Below are 22,249 nucleotides of genomic sequence, written 5' to 3'. Positions count from 1 at the left end.
ATGCGTCTGAGTGGATCTGTGCGTGCGTTTGGGCTGGCAGGTTTGGGTCTTTGTGGATCTCTGTACAAGTTTGGAATGGCAGGTTTGGGTCTGTGTGGATCTCTGTGCAAGTTTGGAATGGCAGGTTTGAGTCTGTGTGGATCTCTGTGCAAGTTTGGAATGGCAGGTTTGGGTCTGTGTGGATCTCTGTGTGAGTTTGGAATGGCAGGTTTGGGTCTGTGTGGATCTCTCAGAGACCTTTGGGCAACTGTCTCCAGGCTTCTTCATTGATGTCAGCCTCCTATGAAAAAGGACCATATGATATACCATTAGATAAAAAACCTGGTACCTGTTTTAAAGAGAAGAAACAAAGCTTCGTTTGGTTTCCAGAGTGTGCTTGTTCTGTAACGACTGCAGCTGCTCAACACAAAGGAGTCACTTGACAGTGGATGAACTTAACGTTTCACCTTTATCCATGGGATAACCTATATCCATCGTTTTTGAAACAGGGTATTAATGGACATCATTGTCAATCAATGGTGGTTTCAAGCCACAATGTTTCTAATATCTTTTCTATTTTGAAAATATTTCAATTTGAAAGTGCAGTCTATTGATATGACATCCCTGACTCCCTTTTTACAACGGATATACTCCGTGGATAAACGTTACTCCATTGCATCAACTCTTTGCTCACTTGACTCAGTCCAACTTCTCCCACACATCATCCAGGTCAGTGTTCAGTGTGAGAAACCAGATCATTACTAACAATAAAGTCTTCAGCAACTTGCCCTCGGTTGGGTAAATGCTGAGACTCACAGTCATGCTGAGGTCAGGTTTGGGAGCAAAGGAAGAGAAAGCAGCAAAGATACATTGAAGAACTTCTGCATCCCATATCAAATTACACTTTGACCACATAAGCAACAATAAAGAAAACTATCTCACTTGTTGAAGTGTTTCTGCTCGACCAGCAGTTTTTTGTTTGCCTTCTTTAACCAGGTGGCAGCGTTGTTGGTTTCTACAGCCACCCTGTTTGAGGAAATGTTGGGATGCATTAAAGTTTTACCATATAAGCAATACAAACAAAATTTCTCTGACTACGAGGGCGGTTCAAAAAGTAATGCCACTGGTTTTATAACAGGCTCATTTTTTCACCGAATGAGTTGCAATTTGGCACAAAGGTACAAAAATATATCCTCTTGAGATTAACATATCTCAATTTGTTGTTAAGATTTTTATAAGTGACTGAGTTGAGTTCAAGATGACCACACCCTTGTTATCCCGTCGGAAGAAATTAGTTGGTCAATTAACGTGCAATTGGTAATGTCTCTAAATCACTTGTAGCTATTGCAAGGAACTAAAATTGCACATGTATCAAGTTGCATTTCTCTATAAGCCACATGCCTATTTTCATCTTTTAAGTACAATCACTTATCATTTTTTCATTCCTGATGTGAAGTAAGGTCCTCAGGGTCTTAATTAGCGGTGGATTAGGGGTGGGCTGCTTAACGTTTCCATAACCAACTCTTTTATTAACTGAGAAAAATCAAACTTATCACACTTCTTGATCTTGAAACAGTTAATAATTGTGCTAAGTTTCACATCTTTTGGCTAATGGAAAAGCAGTCTACAAAGACCTTTATTCAACAAATCACGTATTTGGCTATTAATCAAACTGTCTGTAATATAGCAACTCGCTCCATTCTAGTGGCTGTAAAAGATGAACCATTGTGAGTTCAAACATGAAATTTGACATGTAATCTATAGAGACATTTGTTATTGTACAGGTAAAATTTCGGATTCCTACCATAATTTTAAAATGGTAAGATCTAGAGGAACTGATCTCCTGACAAGCTTTTAAGGGTGTGGTCATCTTAAAATCATATCAATTGCTCATAGAAATTTGCACCACAAATTGAGATACATCAATCTCAAGAGGATATAGTCTTGTACATTTGTGCCAAATTTCAGTTCATTCGATGAAAAAATGAGCCTGTTATAAAACCAGTGGCATTACTTTTTGAACCGCCCTCGTATCTTAAAAATTTGGCCAGGAGGTCCTCCTTTTCTTTCATCAGATTTTTAGCAACTTATTTGGAATTCATTGAACCAAACAATCTTGGCAATATTTAAAGATACATTGATTACTACACATAATCTCAAAACTACATTTTGTATCGGGAAACTACAAACAAAAATATCTCAATCTTTCTGTTTGGCCAGGAAGTCCTTTTCCTCTCTCAGAGTTTCATAGTTTTCTCAGAGGTTTATTGAACCAACCAGTCTTGGCATCAATAGATACAACAACTGCTGCACCCCATCTTAAAATCAAACTTGGACTGTAGCAGAAAACAAGAAACAAAAATATCTTACTCTTTTTGCTCAGCTAGGAGGGCCTCTTTTTCCATTTGGAGCATTTCAGCGATGTCAGTCTGCGCAGCGATCCTATTGGAGGAAAAGTTTGAGATGCATCAAGCCTGGACCATTCCTGGCAAAAATACAAGGACTGCTGCTCCCTATTTCTACTTTTCAAAATTATATTTTATCCATAATTTTTATATGATAAGCAACAACAAATGAAGTGCACCCATTTCAGAGCAACAAGGTTCTAATATAAGCGGTAATGTTTTAACTTACTTTTTCTGTGCCGTGTCAAGGTCTTGCTTCAGGCTGAAGGGGAAGATACCAAAAAAAAACACGTCAAGAACTGACGCTAAGGAAGCAAACTGTTTATTTATTATTAGACGGTCTAGAATAGCGTCTACAGTCTACAGAGATAGATACTAGTTGATTGTTCAGTTTTCTTATCTTAAGAAAGTTCTTGCTTTTTGATAGATCAAGTTGAATTGAGAGGAAGCAGAAAGAATCAGATGATTGTTGACCTACCAGCGTAGCTGTGTGTGAAGATCTTTGATCTCGTTGTCCTTGTTCAGGAGATCTGCCCTTGTTTTGCTGTATCTGCATGGTATTAAAACAAACACCTGTCAGCTTCAATGTAACAATAAATCACTTGGAGGAAAGGTTCAACAATGTATATAACAGCTAATAGATATTTTGTATCTTCATATTGGAAAGTCCCTTCTTGAAAGATGGAGTTAACTCAAGAGAGAGAACAAATGTATCCATTTGAGAGCAACAAGGTTGTAATATAACTGGTGGTGTTTTCACTTACTTTTTCTTAGCTGTGCCCAGGTCATCTTTCAAGCTGAAGGGGAAGATACAAAAAAGCTGTCAAGAACTGAAGCTAAGGAAGCAAACTATTGTGTATATCATTATCATTAAATGCAAAATAGTGGTTTCAAATTAAAATATCATCGAAATTGAAGCCTCAGTTTGTCGACTTGATATTCCTAAGCACCATTTTTAGTACAATAGAATGATACAAGTTACTTGAACATAAACTTTGAACATAACATGCCCATCTCGGGGACACCTCTTACCTCTTATTCGCATGGGTCAAGTCTTCAAGGAGCCTACAAGGAGAGATAAAAGTTGGTGAGATCACTTGTAGGAAGGTTTATTTATTTATGATGATGAAGAAAAGACTTTTATCTGTCATTGTTAACTTGAGAAATTTAAGCGGTGTCCAGTAACCACCTAATAGCATGCGGAGGGTTAAATTTGACAATTTTTACTTTGTTTGCTAAATACTTACAGCCGCTCTGCCACCAGCTCTGACTCCAGGCGAACTACCTCAAACGCATCCAGCTCCAGGTCGCCACCACCATTGCACCTGGGGGGGGGGGGGGTAGTTACAATTTTAAGGAAAGGGCTTCTCTTTTCTTCTCTTAAACCTTAGCAGGGGAGTAAGAACAAGATTAAATTGAAACTACTGTCCATTGACTGATATCCTAAATGTCCCATTTTTCAAGACACAAATATAGGTTACTATGTGGATATAGGTGAACTAGTGTTAGTAAAATAGTCTCTTAGTCAGTATTTGATGATTCAGTTTGAATAGTTGGATGTTGCTGCCTACCTAGTGGGCTGCAGCTTCAGGCTGGTCACATGATCCAATGGGCACTGAGAGGAGGGGGGTTCCAAGGAGAACACTTCAGGTGCTGAAACAGCGAGCCTTTGTTCAGAGGAAGGATCAAAGGAGACGATGCTGGGCTTCGTTACTGCAAGTGTCCGGTGTCCAGGTGGTGTTGAGTTCTTGGGCCTGAGGTAGCTGTATATGATAGATGGTATCAGATATGAAACATACACATCAGCACCAGTTTGGATGGGCATTGAAGGTGAAAGATGAAGCTGGCATTCTTCTTAAATCATGTCAGAATTTGGCAAGTCACCTTAAAGCTGTGACGGCATATTTTTCAATGCAACTAAAACAGCATAAAACTTTACTATTATTTTTAAAAGTAGAACTATTTCAGCAGTCAATTAGAACTAAGACAGCAATAACAGCTTGGTAAGGTTAGAAATACTCAGCATCAGCCTAAAAGCGTATAATAAGATTAGAAGGGTAGACCAAAGTATATAAGATATAATATGTTCTCCTGACCTGTATGCATGCTGAAGTGCAGCCTGGAGTTCCTGGATAGTTCTGCAGAAAGTGGGGAGGGAGACAGGTTTGAAATGTTTTCTGTGGGCACAGAACACACCAGATCTAGCTGCATGTTTTTCTTTTACATCCCAGGGAAGATTTTATCAAGCAATGCTAAAGGGAGAAGTGCAAGGTCCCAGGCAAGTTTGACCCCCCTGATCACATGACCCCAACAGAAGTGGGCTGGTGCAAGGTTCCAGGCATAATTGACCAATACAAATGTATGAGCAGACCCATGGTCTGTAGAAATAAACGTACCAGAATACAAGACCTACCAACTGCTGTTGTCTCCGTCTGATTCCACTACAAAACTCAACATTACAGTATGCAACAGAGATTTAGGAGGTTGGGTGAGTGCATAAACAATTCAGTATTTCTTGGAACAAGCAAAAAGTTGCAACAATATCCATCAAATGACTGTACAAAGAAAAGGCCAGAGAAGAGGACCCGAATTCAAGAGGAAACAAGGATCGCACAAATACTGATGAAAATCTAACATCTAAAATTCATCCTATCCTTTCTACAAAGCTAGAATGTTACAGAGCTGGGTTCTGAGACTCACATGTCGGCTTTTCTGTTGTTGATGTTGATCATGTTGTTGTGCTCTTCCCGTAGTCTTATGTACTTCCTCCTCAACGCCTCAAGATATGCACCCTGCTCCGACAGCTCTTTCATCTGAAGGTTCATACTGTGGGCAACATTACGATAGATCTATTTGCGTGAACAATAACAAAACAGATTTTTTTCTGCATGTGGAAAAAATGTCTGTGGTTTATCAGGAAAAGATGTTCACTGATAGAAGAAAGATGCTGTACAAATATATACAAAATGTTTTGTTCTGTATTCTGTAGTTTCACTGTGCCTTTTGTTCAGTCAATTAAGCTTCTATACAGAACAACTTGGAAAGACACCAGGAACTTCAAACAAATCATGTCAGCTATGACTATTGTGTAAAACATACATATTGTATTCATCCTAGAGTAACTAATATGAAGAAAAATAAAGTAAAACAAAACTTACATCACATCCATGGTACATAATCGCTCGTCGGCACTCTTGACTCCCTTGTTGGTGCTGTAGATACAGACATGGAAAAATTTATTATGTTGATTTTTAAAGCCAGAATTAAGACATAACCATCATCAAACTGGGGGGTATCAAGTTGCTTTTCACTAAATTACATCAAGAGTACATTAAATGATTTAAGTATTCCACATGCATCCAAAGTGGTTCTATAGGAGTGCTTTTTCTTCATTTCTTCAAGTCAATCCTGCCCAAAAAAAGTACAGAAAGGCTATCAGTAGATTCCATCTCCAACAAATTTGTAATCTTCCTCTCTGGTGACCATTTTTGGTTCATTACAGGCGTTCTCTCAGCAGTAGGCATACAAATACTACATTCAACATTGCAGAGAAAATTTGGCTTCATTTCTCACAAACATTTCCTTTTCAATGACAACTGAAGTAAAAAAAAATCACAATCTTACTTACCAATCCAACTTCTCCTGGCTCTCTCGGAGTTTCCTGTAAGAACACAACATTTCCCATTATGTTCAACACAAATAGCTGTAACTGGGACTCTGGTATGCCTATAATGCTGCACGGCATTCTGTAAAATTTAGTGTTAACGTCTCAATATTAATTTTGACTGTGTGTGGTATTTTATTCTGAATGGTAAAAGAACAGCAGCTTTTGTTGTTGTCTTTTCAGCACAAGTTTTGCAACACCTTCAACTGACTTTCTTATCCCTGGGATGGAAGGAAAATGTACGCTAACCCATCCAACATCACAACATTTAATGTCAGAACAGTTTCTCTGAAATGTAGCAATTTAAACAAGTGGACTTTATTGATCAGAATTGGGGTTGGGGTTGGCACAGACTTTGTAAACCTTACTTCTTTAGTTGGTCTTCTGCCTCCCAGTGGGCTGCCTGTTGGGATTCAAGTGTCCTGTAAAAAATGGACAAATTCTTCACGAAAGCAAAAAAAAAAAACACAACAACTATGGGGACATTGTGTGTGGATGGTGTTCAGCACCAAGGACAGGTGTGTTTACCTGTGTGTGTGTGTGTGTGTGTGTGTGTGTGTATGTGTGTGTGCACGTGCGTTCAGCACCAGGGACAGATGTGTTTACCTGTGTGTGTGTGTGCATTCAGCACCAGGGACAGGGGTATTTACCTGTGTGTGTGTGTGGTGTTCAGCACCTGGGACAGGTGTGTTTGCCTGTGTGTGGATGGTGTTCAGCATAAAGGATGGGTGTGTTTACCTGTGTTTGGATAGTGTTCAGCACCAAGGACAGGTGTGTTTAACTGTGTGTGGATGGTGTTCAGCACCAAAGACAGGTGTGTTTGCCTGTGTGTGGATTGTGTTCAGCGCCAGGGACAGGTGTATTCACTTGTGTGGATGGTGTTCAGCACCAAGGACAAGTGTGTTTACCTGTGTGGATGGTGTTCTGCACCAAGGAGAGGTGTATTCACTTGTGTGTAGATGGTATTCAGCACCAGGGACAGGTGTGTTTACCTGTGTGTGGATGGTGTTCAGCACCAAGGACAGGTATGTTTACCTGTGTGTGGATGGTGTTCAGCACCAAGGACAGGTGTGTTTACCTGTGTGGATGGTGTTCTGCACCAAGGAGAGGTGTATTCACTTGTGTGTAGATGGTATTCAGCACCAGGGACAGGTGTGTTTACCTGTGTGTGTGTGTGTGTGTGTGTGTGTGTGTGTGCAAGCACGTTCAGCACCAGGGACAGATGTGTTTACCTGTGTGTGTGTGTGCATTCAGCACCAGGGACAGGGGTGTTTACCTGTGTATGTGTGTGTGCACGCGCGTTCAGCACCAGGGACAGATGTGTTTACCTGTGTGTGTGTGTACGCGCATTCAGCACCAGGGACAGATGTGTTTACCTGTGTGTGTGTGTGTGTGCATTCAGCACCAGGGACAGGGGTGTTTACCTGTGTATGTGTGTGGTGTTCAGCACCTGGGACAGGTGTGTTTGCCTGTGTGTGGATGGTGTACAGCACCAGGGACAGGTGTGTTTGCCTGTGTGTGGATGGTGTTAAGCACCAGGGACAGGTATGTTTACCTGTGTGTGGATGGTGTTCAGCACCAAGGACAGGTGTGTTTACCTGTGTGGATGGTGTTCTGCACCAAGGAGAGGTGTATTCACTTGTGTGTAGATGGTATTCAGCACCAGGGACAGGTGTGTTTACCTGTGTGTGTGTGTGTGTGTGTGTGTGTGTGTGTGTGTGTGCACGCACGTTCAGCACCAGGGACAGATGTGTTTACCTGTGTGTGTGTGTGCATTCAGCACCAGGGACAGGGGTGTTTACCTGTGTATGTGTGTGTGCACGCGCGTTCAGCACCAGGGACAGATGTGTTTACCTGTGTGTGTGTGTGCATTCAGCACCAGGGACAGGGGTGTTTACCTGTGTGTGTGTGTGTGCACGCGCGTTCAGCACCAGGGACAGATGTGTTTACCTGTGTGTGTGTGTGTGCATTCAGCACCAGGGACAGGGGTGTTTACCTGTGTATGTGGATGGTGTTCAGAACCTGGGACAGGTGTGTTTGCCTGTGTGTGGATGGTGTTCAGCACCAGGGACAGGTGCGTTTACCTGTGTTTGGATGGTGTTCAGCACCAAAAGAAAGTGTTCTCACCTTGTTGTTTGGCGCAGGGAATCATTCAGTTCATTGACCACACCAGAGACACTGTGAACACAAATTTCCAATGTTAGAATAAGATTTTTGTACATGTAGCTGAAGTTTAACCCTCTCCATGCTGCCTATTGCCATAACTAATAGAAACTTGGTGACAAACTGGCACCTTAGCAGCCTGAGGGTTACATCTTCATAGTTTTAATCCTGATTTGGGTGTTTAAAATATGTATGCTTTACATCTTACAGACTTTTAGCACCATGCTACATGTCAATAGTTAAACATAGTACAGCCAGTTATGCCAATAGTAAAACTGCTAGAAGAATGGATCATTTTGCACAACAAACATCATGGATCTAATTGTTTCCTGCAACAAGAAATGACTGTGTTAAAGAGGCCTTCTAGGCTTTCTAGATGTTAGAAGTGTTAGAAAAGACAATTGCGCAGTTTGCTTATTTCACCACAGTAAATTAGATATGTGTCCAGGTGTTACAAGGAACAGCTGTAGCTGCATCAAAGAATTCCTGCTCACCTGTCCAACTGTTCTTGCAGTTTCTGGTTCTTCCTGTAGAGATGGGAACAGGTCAGCAACAGGGAGGAGGGTGTGTGTGTGTGTGTGTGCATTTTATTGGTGTCATACCAACACAAGAAAAAACAAGCAACAACACACATTTCCTATTTATTTAAGTTTGTGGTATGCCTAGACATTAAGAAAATGTTGATGTCTTTGAAAAAGTAATTGTAGCAGCAATTCCATTGTCCAAATCTGCTATTCTGATCTTTTTACAGCGATACTGCACATGATGCAAGCAAAGTGCTTTCAAATTATTTTCATAAAAGCCGGACTAAGAACAGTAGAATCGCATGCAATAAAGAAAAGTTATCACCAGGTCTGGTTTTAAGAGACAGAATAATCAGCACGTTGATTGTGGTCGCTTCAACAGGAAGAGGAACACCTGTATCAAACATTATCACAACCCAGATATGACATAAATGACTACAGTTTACTGTAGAGTATAACCTGAAGTTTGCTTACTCCTTCTCGTGCTCCAGCTGGCACTGTGCCTCATTCTTCATGAACTCCATCTGCTCCAGCTCTTCCTGTAGCTGCTCCTCCTTGGTTCCATGGAAGCTTGGGAAGTACTGCAGCACGTCAGTTTCCTGGTCAGACTGCTGAAGATGGTTCTTGCTGTAACACAAGGTGCAGGAGGGAGGTCTTTATTGATACAAATTATTACCAAACTGTCTCCAAGATGAATCAATTAAATGATAAATGAACAGTGAATAGATTCTGACAGACTTACTTAAGCGTCTCCATTTCATCCAGGACCTGATGCACCATCTGTGCAGCTCCCTGCTGTGCCTCAGCCTGCACCTGATGCACCATCGTTGTGCCCAACTGTGCAGCTCCCTGCTGTGCCTCAGCCTGCACCTGATGCTCCATCGTTGTGGCCATCTGTGCAGCTCCCTGCTGTGCCTCAGCCTGCACCTGATGCACCATCATTGTGCCCATTTGTGCAGCTCCCTGCTGTGCCTCAGCCTGCACCTGATGCCCCATCATTGTGCCCATTTGTGCAGCTCCCTGCTGTGCCTCAGCCTGCACCTGATGCTCCATCGTTGTGGCCATCTGTGCAGCTCCCTGCTGTGCCTCAGCCTGCACCTGATGCTCCATTGTTGTGGCCATCTGTGCAGCTCCCTGCTGTGCCTCAGCCTGCACCTGATGCCCCATCGTTGTGGCCATCTGTGCAGCTCCCTGCTGTGCCTCAGCCCTCACCGCTCTGTAAGTACCAACAAGTTAGCAGGACTGAAAGGACTTTGCTAGAAACAACAGGCTTGAGATATCAAGACTGTTTCCTGTGTGAATCTTTCCCATCCCACTTATTATTTCGGAGCCTATGAATTTTTGCTGTTGAAATCTTACAAAAATGCATTTTAAACAATTCCAGTTTAAAGCTAAATCCTAGGTTATCTTAATCACCTTACAATGTTGTAAACTTATAGGTAATACAAGAAGTACGAAACAGAAGTTGTAACTTACAAGCTTAAGAACTTATGAGACATGTTTCAAAACTTGTTTTAGGTCTTTGAAGTCATCAAGCAGAGAAAACGTCTATAGACAACACACAAACAGCAAATAAACAACACACAAACAGCACAAAACAAGACACAAACTGCACAAAAACAGCACACAAATAGCACACAAACAACACACAAACAGCACAAAACAACACACAAACAGCATGCAAACAACACATAAACAACACACAAACAGCATGCAAACAACACATAAACAACACACAAACAGCACAAAAACAGCACACAAACAGCACATAAACAACACACAAACAGCACATAAACAACACACAAACAGCACATAAACAACACACAAACAGCATGCAAACAGCACATAAACAACACACAAACAGCAAGCAAACACATAAACAACACACAGACAGCACAAAAACAGCACATAAACAGCACACAAACAACAGACTGCCCATATGGATAGAGTGTTCCCTTACCTCTGAAGGTCCATGTCCGCTTCACCTACGAGGCTGTTGGAAGTACAAGAAACAAAGTATAGATGAACTAGTCTCAAACAATACAGAAAAAGGAACACAGAATATCAGTGATCATATTCCACAATACTCACACTCACACTCACTATCCTTTGTTTGATTATCAGGACTGGTATTTATCATTACAATGTATTTGCATCATGTAAGAAGTTCTTGGCTCCATTTTGTATATCTTACATATCTACTTCTGCCTTCTCCTCTTCTGCCTCCTCCTCATCTTCATCAGACAGCCAGTCATCAAGTACTTGCATTCGGCTTTCCACTCTGTAAGGGAGTCAGACATCGTCAGTGACATGCTGATGTGTTTTATTGACTGATTCAGACAAAATCCCCAGTAGGGAAAACATTTGTTTTTGCTGGTGTGTTCTTTCTCTTTTCCTTTCTTCTTCTGTCAGTAGCCAATCAGAGCTTAGATTAGATATTAGCTGTCTCTGTGAATATGATCCATTTCTACAGGTTCACAATAACATACAATACTAAAGGGTGAGCCTAATGGTATAGTATAATATTATGTTAATGACCAGGTCTAAAAACTAAGCAGATGTAGGTTTAGAAAAAAAGCTACATCATTTAGAGTTATGGATAATGTACAAAAATTATGAGTAACTACATTGTAGAAGAACTTTATTGCACGACAATTGTACATGATACAACTATTACATAAAGTCAAAATAGAGGTATAGAATAAAACTTAACAACCTAATTAACAGAAGAATGAGGGCTAACATAATTCTTTGATATAGTATTACAATGGAGTAGGCTCATCATTAGTTACAGTATTCTTTCTAATAGCAGAGAAATCCTTGATATATTTGCCTATTTTATGGTATGCAAAAATCACTAAGGCTTAGCCCATATGGATAGAGTGTTCCCTTACCTCTGAAGGTCCTTCTCGAACTCACGAAGAAGTCTGTTGGAAGTACAAGAAACAAAGTATGAATGAACTAGTCTCAAACCATACAGAAAAAGGAACACAGAATATCAGTGATTATATTCCACAATACAGGACTGGTATTGTTAGATACAATGTATTTGCATCATACAAGAAGTTCCTTGGTCCCATTTTGTAAATCTTACCGTCCCAATTCTGATTCCTCCTCTTCTGCCTCTTCCTCAAGCCCTTTGTTGGTGCTGTGAGAAACACAAACATGACAATTAAGCTCTGACTTCAAATGTCCTGAACAATCCAATAAAATACCAGGCTTTTTGTCATGCTGTCATGCTAACGGATCCCTGAGCTGATATTAGCTTAACTGTTCTCTTATTACACCAGTACTTTTTCAGTTCTACCTAGCATAACTGGTCACTACTCTGACTATCAGGAATACTAAGTTCTGCTTAGCTAAACTGTGCAGTCCCTATGCTAACTAATTCAAGCTAGTTCAACTGATCCCTATTCTAATTAACTGGTCCCTATGCTAGCTAATACAATTCTATCTAGCTAACTGGTTCCTAAAATGCTTCCTATGCTAACTGATTTAGAATTAGATCTTTCTGGCTAAACTGTCCCCTATGCTAACTAATTAAGTTCCATGTAGCTAGACTGGTCCTATGTTAACTGATTCAGATCTAACTAGCTAATTGGCCCCTATACCATCTATTACTAATTTAGTTCCATCTAGCTCAACTGGTCCATATGCTAACTAATTCAGTTTCATTTAACTAACTGGTCCCTGTGCTAACTAATTTAGATCTATCTAGCTCAACTGGACCTATGCTAACTAATTTAGATCTATCTAGCTCAACTGGACCTATGCTAAATAATTTAGATCTATCTAGCTCAACTGGACCTATGCTAAATAATTTAGATCTATCTAGCTCAACTGGACCTATGCTAAATAATTTAGATCTATCTAGCTCAACTGGACCTATGCTAAATAATTTAGATCTATCTAGCTCAACTGGACCTATGCTAAATAATTTAGATCTATCTAGCTCAACTGGACCCTATGCTAATTCAGTTCTATCTAGCTAAACTGAGTCCTTACTGGCTGTCTACTGCCTCCTTAGTGTAAGTCTGCCTGATCTGTTCTGCCTGAAGAAGTACAAAAACAAACTTAAGTATCAGAAAGGTCAAATAAAGTCAGCCATCATACTAACAGCGGTACTGGAAACATAGGCAAAAATAACAAAAAGAAGCTTGAAACTGGAATTATCATCAACAGAAATAATATAATTTGTTAGAGCAAAACTCAGAACTGATGGTCATGAATATCAATGTTGATAAAGGTGTTACCAAGATTGCAACAGAAAAGTACACATACTGGGAGTGAGAACACACTATACTGGACACAAACCTTACAGCCCAGTTTCTCACTGTGACAAGCAGCAGATACTGTTGTATATACAGGAGGTCAAGGGTCTACTGATCTAAGCATAGGGAGGGTTAAAGGGCCAGGCTAAATTCTACTGAACTGAGCATGTGGAGGGTTAAAGAGGGGTTAAACTGGTGTAACCAGTAGTGCAGCGAACTGGTCAGCACCTAGGACAGGTGTGTCTAAGTGTGGTCTTATGACTTTTAATGTCTTTGCCTCTCACAAGTGGGCAGGTTTTCTGTAGGTGTAGGACTAAGTGTGGTCTGGTGACTTTTCATGTCTTTGCCTCTCACAAGTGGGCAGGTTTTCTGTAGGTGTAGGACTAAGTGTGTCAGGATGTCTGGAAAATGCACCTACCTGTGCAGACTGGCTCACATCTGTTACCGACCGGGGGTCGGGCTCATCGATGGGGGGCTGGGGGGAAGCTTTGCCACTGTTGGGGGGCTGAGGGGAGGTGTCTTGACTGCTGATTGGGGGCTGAGGGAAAACAGAGCAAGAATCAGTACATTGGATTGAGGATTTGTATTAGGAAGTCTACATCAGTCTTGAACTAAATCAGGGGGAGGGGGGATACATGATCATTGTTAGTTCTGTGATGGAAAAAGTGGAAGTGATCTCGATCCAGTTTGGCAGAGCTATAATCTTCCACTGGTGGTGACTGAGAAGACAAATGCTATGTACAGTATTTACCGGTTCAGTGTACCGGGGCAGGTCCAACAACCACAACATCATTATGTGACAGTAGCTTAACATCATTGTACCGGGGAAGGTCCAATAGCTCTTTCCAATAAGCAGAACATCATTGTCATTTTGTGACTGTAGCTTAACATCCCATACAAAGGACTGCAGCCTTTTTGTCAGCATGCATGTCGGGTTAGCGACGCAGCCAGAATCAAACTCATGGCATGATGAAGAGAAGAAATGGTGATGTACTCACGGTGGTGTTTTCCCCTCTCATGCCATCATGCTTTTTGCTGGCGTCCCTCCTAACCTCCTTCCTCCCAGACATATTCTCAGAGTAACTGTAAGAGAAAAGTTATAACAAATCATTAACTACATGCCAAACTTGTCAATTCTTCTCTTAAAACCAATAAAAAAAATTCCTGATTGAAGAAAAAATTGGGCATAGGTTCCACGCTCTGGCCCCTAACCAGGGGGCCACGGGCCATACGGCATTATTGACTCAATTTCAACAACTGGAAAGTACATGAAATATCATATCTATCATGTTGACTGATATTTTATATTGCCTTTTGCACAAAGCAAACATTGATCTTATTTAGGACCAACAGAGTCCAGAAAGAGGCTCATAAATTAGTGGCTTTACCCAAACATTCCCAAGGTAGAACACAATCATTTTACTCTTTTAAAGGGATGTCAAAAGTCTCCACATGTAAACACATGGTCCTTTTCTAACTCTAGGATCTTAAAAACCCTCAAAACACAGAATACTGACGGTGAAAATTTTCAAATTACATAAAACTGTCGGTGAAAATTCTCAACATACAGAAAACCGACGGGAAAAAATCCCCAGAAAACTGACGGTGGTAATCCACAAAATACAGAAAACTTAGACGGTGAAAAATCCCCAAATCACAGAAAACTGTCGGTGAATTTTTTACAATTTTCCCAGACGGAGCGTGAGGAAAACTAAGACCTACCTTTGCTGGAACATTACTGAACATTGGTCACTTTGACTTTGTTAACATGAGAAGAATCTAAATTAGCAAATTTTAACTGTACACGTAAAGTAAATAGTCGACCATCACAAAGTTAAGATACATTGTTTTGGTCCATGGCAACGCCCCCCTCCCCACCCCATATCAAAACACAACATTAGGACAACAAAATAATATCGTTTCTAACGGTACAAAAATAAACCCAAAATTTTGAAACATGGTTGAATGTTCTTCACAGTAACATAGCTTTAGTTCTAATATTTAACATGGGAATCATATAACCCCCAACTTGTGTCTGCAAAGTTTTTGAACTTGTATCTTTAGAAGACCATAACCCACCCTATTACCATCCGTGTATTTGCTAACAGTCACAATCTCCTTAACTTTTCATCAACAAAACAAGACAAAAAGTTTTTCCACCGCTTAAAAAAATGTACATGATTGAAGTGTTTCAATAAACTCTGACTCCAGCTGTGTTGTACATATTTCTGACAGTTCACAGTTTCCATACGGCACATTTTAAAGGCGAGAATCGTGCAACAGCTTTGACATATTCCCCACATTTACATACAGACTGGAAACCTCTGTTGGTCCAGTCCTGCACAGCTCCCGAATATCACTCAAATTTGCAAAACAAACGTTGACAAGCGTCAAGCCTCTATCACTGTTGTTTCTACAACATATCATCATGAAGTCTGTGTGATAATTTCCCGCTAAATCACAAATTAATCACGAAAAATGCAAACATGAAGCTCACCGTTTTTATCTCGGCTTTTTCTGTGTGACTGAATAAGTCGTCTGTGGTGTTGCTCCAAACGCCGTCTCCATGGCAACCCAGCTAAGCACAGGCAGACGGGAGGAATGATCTTGGCGTTGTGTTTCTACATTTCATAGAATAACACGGCAGTTATGTTTAAACTGACGGAAATTCACTCCTCAAAGTCGGAAAACGTCTCTAGACCTCATTAATGTTTTGAAATTGTCACTTCTGACAAGATGTAGGACATTATTTCCTTCATTCTCAAGGTCATTACCCGGATAATTCCTGTTCAACCGCTGGCGGATGAATACAAAAATGGCAACTAGGTTGCGTGGTGTGTCCCACCGCACTATGTTTTGTCTTCGCAACTGTTTATGGAATCTAACGGGGTTTCCAAAGGGCCTCATTATCTCAAAGCTTGAACGTCAATGCTTAAACTTGATGTCTGCTGATATCCATAATTTTGCTGCCTTGTTTTTCTTGGACCTACTTTTTTTGGTGGATGAAGATGAAACCCAAGAACGTCCTCCTGTCACGCCATCTACAGACCCAATCGTGAACTGCATAGTAGAGGCACACGATAAAAAGAACAGATGGCTTAAGTCAAATTGAGAAAAAAAATGGAATTAAAAAAAAAGAAGAATTAATGGATAAAAAGTACTGACACAAACAGGTTTTAATGGTTTAAAATCACTGCAGGTTTTTCTGACATGTCAGATTTTATGCTGTTTTAGAGAACTTATTTCAATATTTAGCGAGCAAACCGATGACAAGTCCACATAATTAGTCTCGGTGTGGGCGGTGTTACCCAGCGTAAAAAAAAAGTTACATTAGTTGTTTCCATCTCTGGTTTCTGATGTTGTGATGTAAGGCTTCATATTTCTTTGAGTCTGGGTCTACTCTGGAGTCAACAAGCGCCTTGCCAGGAGCAGGACGTGTTTTTGCAGTGCAGAAACCTGACAAGTACAAGCGGCATCATGTCGGGAGGGCAGCAGCAGTCCCAGAATGGGGACACAGGTGCCGGTAGGTTTGGGGATTTTCTTAGGACATTCTTTTCACTTTCCCCTTTTCAAGGAAGCCTGAATGCTGTAAAAAGGCTTCACTGTCACATTGAATACTGACAAAAAGCTACCACCACAGTAGTCATAGAACACAGTAGTCATAGAACAATGATGAAGAAAACGTTTCATTTTGTCAAAATCTTTCACGTCGTGATATTTTGCAAAACCTTCGAAACTTAGAAGTGAAAAGAGTGCATTGTGAACACTACTAATGGCTGCCAATAGTGATATGCCGAGTTTCTGTCAGGTCGCAAAGCATTTTTGTACATTTTATTTCACTGATTCGTTTTTGAATGTTGTTGCATATTTGGCACTCCTGTCGCTAACTTCAATACTTACTGATGACTGTATATACCTTTAGCAGTTTTACAGATCATTGTTTATACCTCTGTAATTTTCCTCTAGACACCACACCCTTGCAGCAGCCTCAGACTGATCGGCAGGGTTGTAACGACGCCGTTTTTCCCAACCCCATGTATGAATCCGGAGCAGGTAAAACGTTTTCAAGCCCTTGTGCTGATTTGCGGTTGTCGCTTTGTGCAAGTCATCAGTATCAGTAAAGCTATCAGCGAAGCAAAGTTTATGCAAGTCGTGTGTAATGTTTTTTTTTTAAAATGGTATCTTTCTATTTCTATCTATTTTACAAAATGTAATGGAAAATTGTTTTGATGTTGTTGTAGCTTTCTTAAAAATCTCCTATTTTTCCAGACACCACAGCCATGGAGGAGCCTCAGACTGATTGGCAGGCACGTGGCCACCTCGCTGCGGATGTTCCAGACCAAATTTACGAATCTGTACCAGGTACAGTTTTGATGTCCGCTTACGAAGTCTTTTTGTAGTCTCTCTCTTTGTGGTTGTTTTTGTAGTCTCTCTCTTTTTGTGGTTGTTTTTGTAGTCTCTCTCTTTGTGGTTCTCTGGTTTGATGTCTGCTGTAGTAGATCTACAGTTAACACTGGTCTCTGAAATGTTGTGATTTTCCAACAGACGCCACACCCATGGAGCAAGATCCCAACCCTCTGTACGCCCCCGGAAAAGGTAAAACCTTTCATTTCCAATCTTGGCGGCACGCAGACAATATCCGCAAATGTGCAACATCCGCTTTTTTTAATTACTGTCTTCTAGTTTTAACAAATGTCACGCGGCAGTGCAATTCAGGGTCTTAATAATGACCGTGCTATCTGTACCGCGTGTTTGAGAAGAAATAAAACATTGTATAGTTATTTACGCTTTCCCGTTTCGCATACGGTCGTTGTCATTTGAAACGCGTAATGGTCGATGCCATTTACCACGATCAATGCCATTTGATCCGGGCGATGCCATTTCGCTTAACCGGTGGATCCGAGCGTATCATAACTTTCTGGGGGTAAAAGCCGCTAAAAACACACAAAAGCAAAATTTCAATTACAAATGGACATGTGTTTAATGAAAAATGGTACCAAAAATACCGTGCACCAGAAAAACTCGTTCAAATGGCAGTGACCGTTTACCAGACGGAAATTAGCTACTGCGCCATGCTCTTGCCTTGCTCAGGGCTCCTGCCTTGATTTAAAGTCGACTGTTGAACTTAGAGACCTGTTTTGAATGTGTCAAAGCCACTTTAAAACTCTACACGCCGTCAACAAGATCTACGTACAGTCTTTGAAAGTTTGGAAGTGCACTGGGAACTGATCTTGTCCTGAGCCGGAGTTGTCACAAATTGTAACTCACTCTTTAACCGGTTTTAACTACATTCTTCAAAGCTCAGCGCGAAACACGTGCAGTTTTGCTGCAGTTTTGAGAGAAAAAAGCCACAGCAAACTGCAGCAATACTGACACATTTTTATACTTTGTTATCATTTTGATACTCAGACTATCTGTGGCAAAATGTAAAAGTTGAGTTATTTGATTTTATATGATTATGAGGCTGGATTGTACAAAAGCTAGACTTATAATTTTGCCAGACACCACACCCATGGAGGAGCCTCAGACTGATTGGCAGGCACGTGCCGACGCCACTGCGACCATACCTAACCCTGTCTACGTCCCAAGAAAAGGTGAAGTCCGCTTACGTCGCCCTTTCTTGTTTTCTGTTGTGTTTTAAGCCGTCCGTTTAACTACTTAAGAACCTTATTTCTTAATGCATACCACTCAATACTTATGATAATTTCATGCTTTAAAAACGATTTTCATGCCTGATGTCCAGAAGCAGCCTCTAAACAGAGGAAGAAAAGCGTCCGCTGATGCGTCAGGTTGTGGCAGATCTTCAGCCCTGTGGTCTTCGTGGGCATCTTAGTTCTGTTGTTCTATTCTTTAGGTGAGTTCTCTCTTCTATCATCTTAATTCTAGAGTTTTCTTTTTGTCTGTAAACACGGCAAAATTTGGAAGGATTTTAGTGGCCTCTTTAAAAAGCTCTTTTCTTTCGTGAACGTAGAAGGAACGGCGATTGTCGCACGTCGTGCGATTGTCGTACGTCGTGCGATTGCCGTAGGTTGTGCGGTTGCCGTAGGTTGTGCGATTGTCGTACGTCGCGCGGTTGCCGTAGGTTGTGCGATTGCCGTAGGTTGTGCGATTGTCGTACGTCGCAGGGTTGTCGTACGTCGTGTCAAACTGATAGTATTTATGGGATATTCGTACTTCGTGTGATTGTAGTCGGACGTGTCAACCCGAGGGAATCCCAAGGATTGTCGTATGTCCTGCGATTGTCGTACGACGTGCCAACCGGCTGTGAAAGATCACGAGTCAGGCTGTGAAAGAACCACAAGTTTTTTTTACAATCAACTATGCAACAAAGGGACCCTATTGAAAAGTCGGAAAGAAACGAAATGGAATCTTTAAAGATACTTTATCCACGGACTTGACGTGCAGTTCAGTTGTTGAAAGTAGAAAAATCTGATCCCTGGAGGAAAAGCCGATCAGCTTTGGTCTGTGTTTTTTTGTACTCCGTGCGGTTTCACCTGATCTCACTTTTTAATCTGAGCTTCAACGTGAAAGCAGACATTGTATGAGAAACGCAACAGACCAATTTCCTCTGCTACAGGGTGTGTCGGAAAAAGCGAGGTTGTCATTTCCCGCATTTACAGAACCTGGGACGGACAGTTTCTGGAACACTCAGAAATATCATTTCGTGTTGATAAAAGTGTTAGCTGGAAATTGTTTATTGGCAAGTGTTGGTGAACGCAAAACAGAAAATGTCGGCGTGGGTCTTCATGATACTCGCTTTCGGCTGCGTCACTATCAGGTAAGTTAACAAGGTTTGTAAATAAGATAGTACTACAAAATGTTCAAAACGCACCTTTATTAAAAAAAACTAGACAAAATGTCATTCGAAATATACAACATCATTGACAGTTGAAAACTAATAAAAATACATTTGAAGGTGTCTTACATTGACTGCATGAATACATTTGATAGCATGTAAACACCACAAATACAAATAACAGTTTTACCTGCCTTCCTAACAACGAAAAGCAAGCTCATAAAGGTACAAAGACACCTCTCTTTGCCGATAGCACCAGAAAACATCACTGTAAACGTTAACCATGAACAATAAAACAGGAGCACATGCTACCCAATATTCTGCGAGTGTGGGTTTGTGCAAATTGAGAAAGTAGATGATAAACGAAATATTTCAAAGGCACTGTATACTCTATGCAAATTGGTTAAGGACCGAGGAAGATAAATATCGGCCGTGATATCAAAATGAACAGGACAAAAGGGACACTACATGTATGTATTATTTAGATACACGTATATCATACATGTCCGCTTGCAAGAGTCAAAATATTCACCTTTATCCTAAAGATACAAGAGCAGAAACAATACCATCAAACAAAAAGACACGCATTAATCATGAATTTCAGGTCCCTGTTTGCGTGACTGTCGCAATGTTTACTGTGGTATTACCATGTATGGCATGACATTTTGGCCTCGTCATTGTCTCTAGAATGCTGCCATTGTCTCAAATTGCGTTTTAAATGCATAAGGCAAACACATTACGTACTTTTATGATTGACAAATTTCCATCTTCTGCATACACACGAGAGATCATTGCCAGGAGCTCACAGGACCCCTAACACAAACACCTCTAGAGAAGCAGTTCGGTACACACGACTGGAGGTATGTGACCAAACATCCTGTTCAAGAGGAGGTCAACAACCTCGACCAACAGCATTTTTCTTGGCGCCGCAAAACTTCACAATGCAAACACAGAAACACTATTACAAGGAGGACTTTTTGGTCAAATTAATAATATTGAGCTAACGAAACTACGATGGGCTAAAATTATAAGTTTAGCTGAAATGTAAGCATTTACAAACAGACAAGTGTGCTTTTATGGCAATGGTGGAGATTTGGTCTTGTGATTAGTGTTCTTGACTTATAAAGGGTCTGGGTAAGAATCTCTGGAAGGTCCCGGTGTGATGCCCTTGGGAAAGGCTCAGATAAAAATGAATACCCAACTTCGGTTAGAGACGTCTCTATGATGGGACAAAAACCCAGACCAGAGGTCCCGTGTTTGGAAAGAGCCACACCTCGAACGAGTAAACACTGGTCTCCACTGCACTTTTCGAAAAGCGTAGGCGCTCTTCTCGGTGTGAGTGGGTCTGCTCTCCGGGTTGACATCTCGAAAAGGCGATAGTCACCTATTATGTCAATCCTTCCATTAATAAATAGTAAATCTCAATAAATAAGTATATATTCGATCTGACTATGTCCAGGATCAGATCTGTTCAAAACATCAGTACTACTCATCCTGGTCTTACACGTACTGGTGGTACTGATGAAAATAATGTCGACATTCCCCAGCAAAAGTCTGTGGTAGTTTTCCAATGTAACAGCTCTTGTCTATGACAGACATGGAGGTAACCGCCCTGGTTTTATTTCTCGCCCGAAAAAACAACATCTGTCAATTACACACACATACTTTCATGTCTAGTATTGAGGTATTTTTAAAGCCTTCATAAGGGTCACAATCTTCATGTTAGAACAAGATCAATAAGGTGCTATCAAATTTTGATATAGCTTCACTAGACATTTACGGATAGAAGTTGAATCGTACCAAGGAAAATGGTAAAAAAAAATGCCCATTCTGTGAAATACGTTTTTTCTTCATTCTTTGCTAAGTATACAAAGAAAAGCACTGTCAGCAGTTAGAATATGCCGTTTGTTGCATAAAAGATCTGTTACGAAAATGAATACATGAGGATGATATAACATCATTACATAACGCTGCATTCCATCTTCTACAGGCAGATGGCACGTGAGTGTGTCGTAGACAAATTGCAATGTTTCTAAAGTACCTGCCGGACATGCCTGCATCAAATAAACATTACTGGGCCGCAGGGGGTACTCTTTGGGCACATATGTGGTTCGCGTACAATATTTTTAATTGTGCGTGAACCACACATGCCCTCTCCCTCAAAAAAGAGATCAAGAGATAAGGATTAAAGATCCGGGCGGCACAGTGACCTTGTGGTAGGGATTGATGACTTTCCGGTGAGAGTGCAGGAAATAAATCTGCCCGGATCTGCGGCTTGTACTCTTCAGTACAAACTTGGTGTGTAATGCCATGAGGCTGTTTACTGGGTATGCAATTAGGTACAAAAACAAGTCCTAGGGACCTATTATTGTGAAGTACACGTAGCACATTGAGACATATAACGTTGAAACAACTACTGGAAGCTTTTGAAGGTGATGTGCAGGCAA

At 40.9% G+C, this 22,249-nt stretch overlaps 1 protein-coding gene and 1 long non-coding RNA gene across 2 annotated transcripts in view; both read right to left on the bottom strand.

The window, feature by feature from the left end:
* LOC118416396 (putative uncharacterized protein DDB_G0271606) overlaps positions 1-14,076 on the bottom strand; it is a 131,415-nt gene extending 117,339 nt beyond the window's left edge. The window contains exons 1-14 of the mRNA XM_035821493.1: positions 14,005-14,076; positions 13,425-13,544; positions 12,741-12,787; positions 11,830-11,883; positions 11,630-11,662; positions 10,930-11,016; positions 10,696-10,728; positions 9,948-9,951; positions 9,478-9,890; positions 9,210-9,362; positions 8,706-8,738; positions 8,176-8,226; positions 6,417-6,470; positions 6,013-6,045 (exon numbers count right to left, since the gene is read on the bottom strand). Coding sequence (XP_035677386.1) covers positions 6,013-6,045; positions 6,417-6,470; positions 8,176-8,226; positions 8,706-8,738; positions 9,210-9,362; positions 9,478-9,890; positions 9,948-9,951; positions 10,696-10,728; positions 10,930-11,016; positions 11,630-11,662; positions 11,830-11,883; positions 12,741-12,787; positions 13,425-13,544; positions 14,005-14,076 — 1,187 coding nt within the window. The remainder of the gene's footprint in view (positions 1-6,012; positions 6,046-6,416; positions 6,471-8,175; positions 8,227-8,705; positions 8,739-9,209; positions 9,363-9,477; positions 9,891-9,947; positions 9,952-10,695; positions 10,729-10,929; positions 11,017-11,629; positions 11,663-11,829; positions 11,884-12,740; positions 12,788-13,424; positions 13,545-14,004) is intronic.
* LOC118415830 lies at positions 3,149-4,146 on the bottom strand. The gene is made up of 4 exons (XR_004831149.1): positions 3,956-4,146; positions 3,632-3,709; positions 3,417-3,449; positions 3,149-3,181 (listed from the first exon to the last, which is right to left on the bottom strand). It is a non-coding gene; the product is annotated as an uncharacterized LOC118415830 (long non-coding RNA).
* Positions 14,077-22,249: the final 8,173 nt, after the last annotated feature.

Source organism: Branchiostoma floridae, chromosome 5, assembly GCF_000003815.2.
Source record: "Branchiostoma floridae strain S238N-H82 chromosome 5, Bfl_VNyyK, whole genome shotgun sequence".
Lineage (NCBI taxonomy): Eukaryota > Metazoa > Chordata > Leptocardii > Amphioxiformes > Branchiostomatidae > Branchiostoma > Branchiostoma floridae.
The sequence above is the reverse complement of the archived record's forward strand: the minus strand, read 5'-3'. Positions and strand labels throughout refer to the sequence as shown.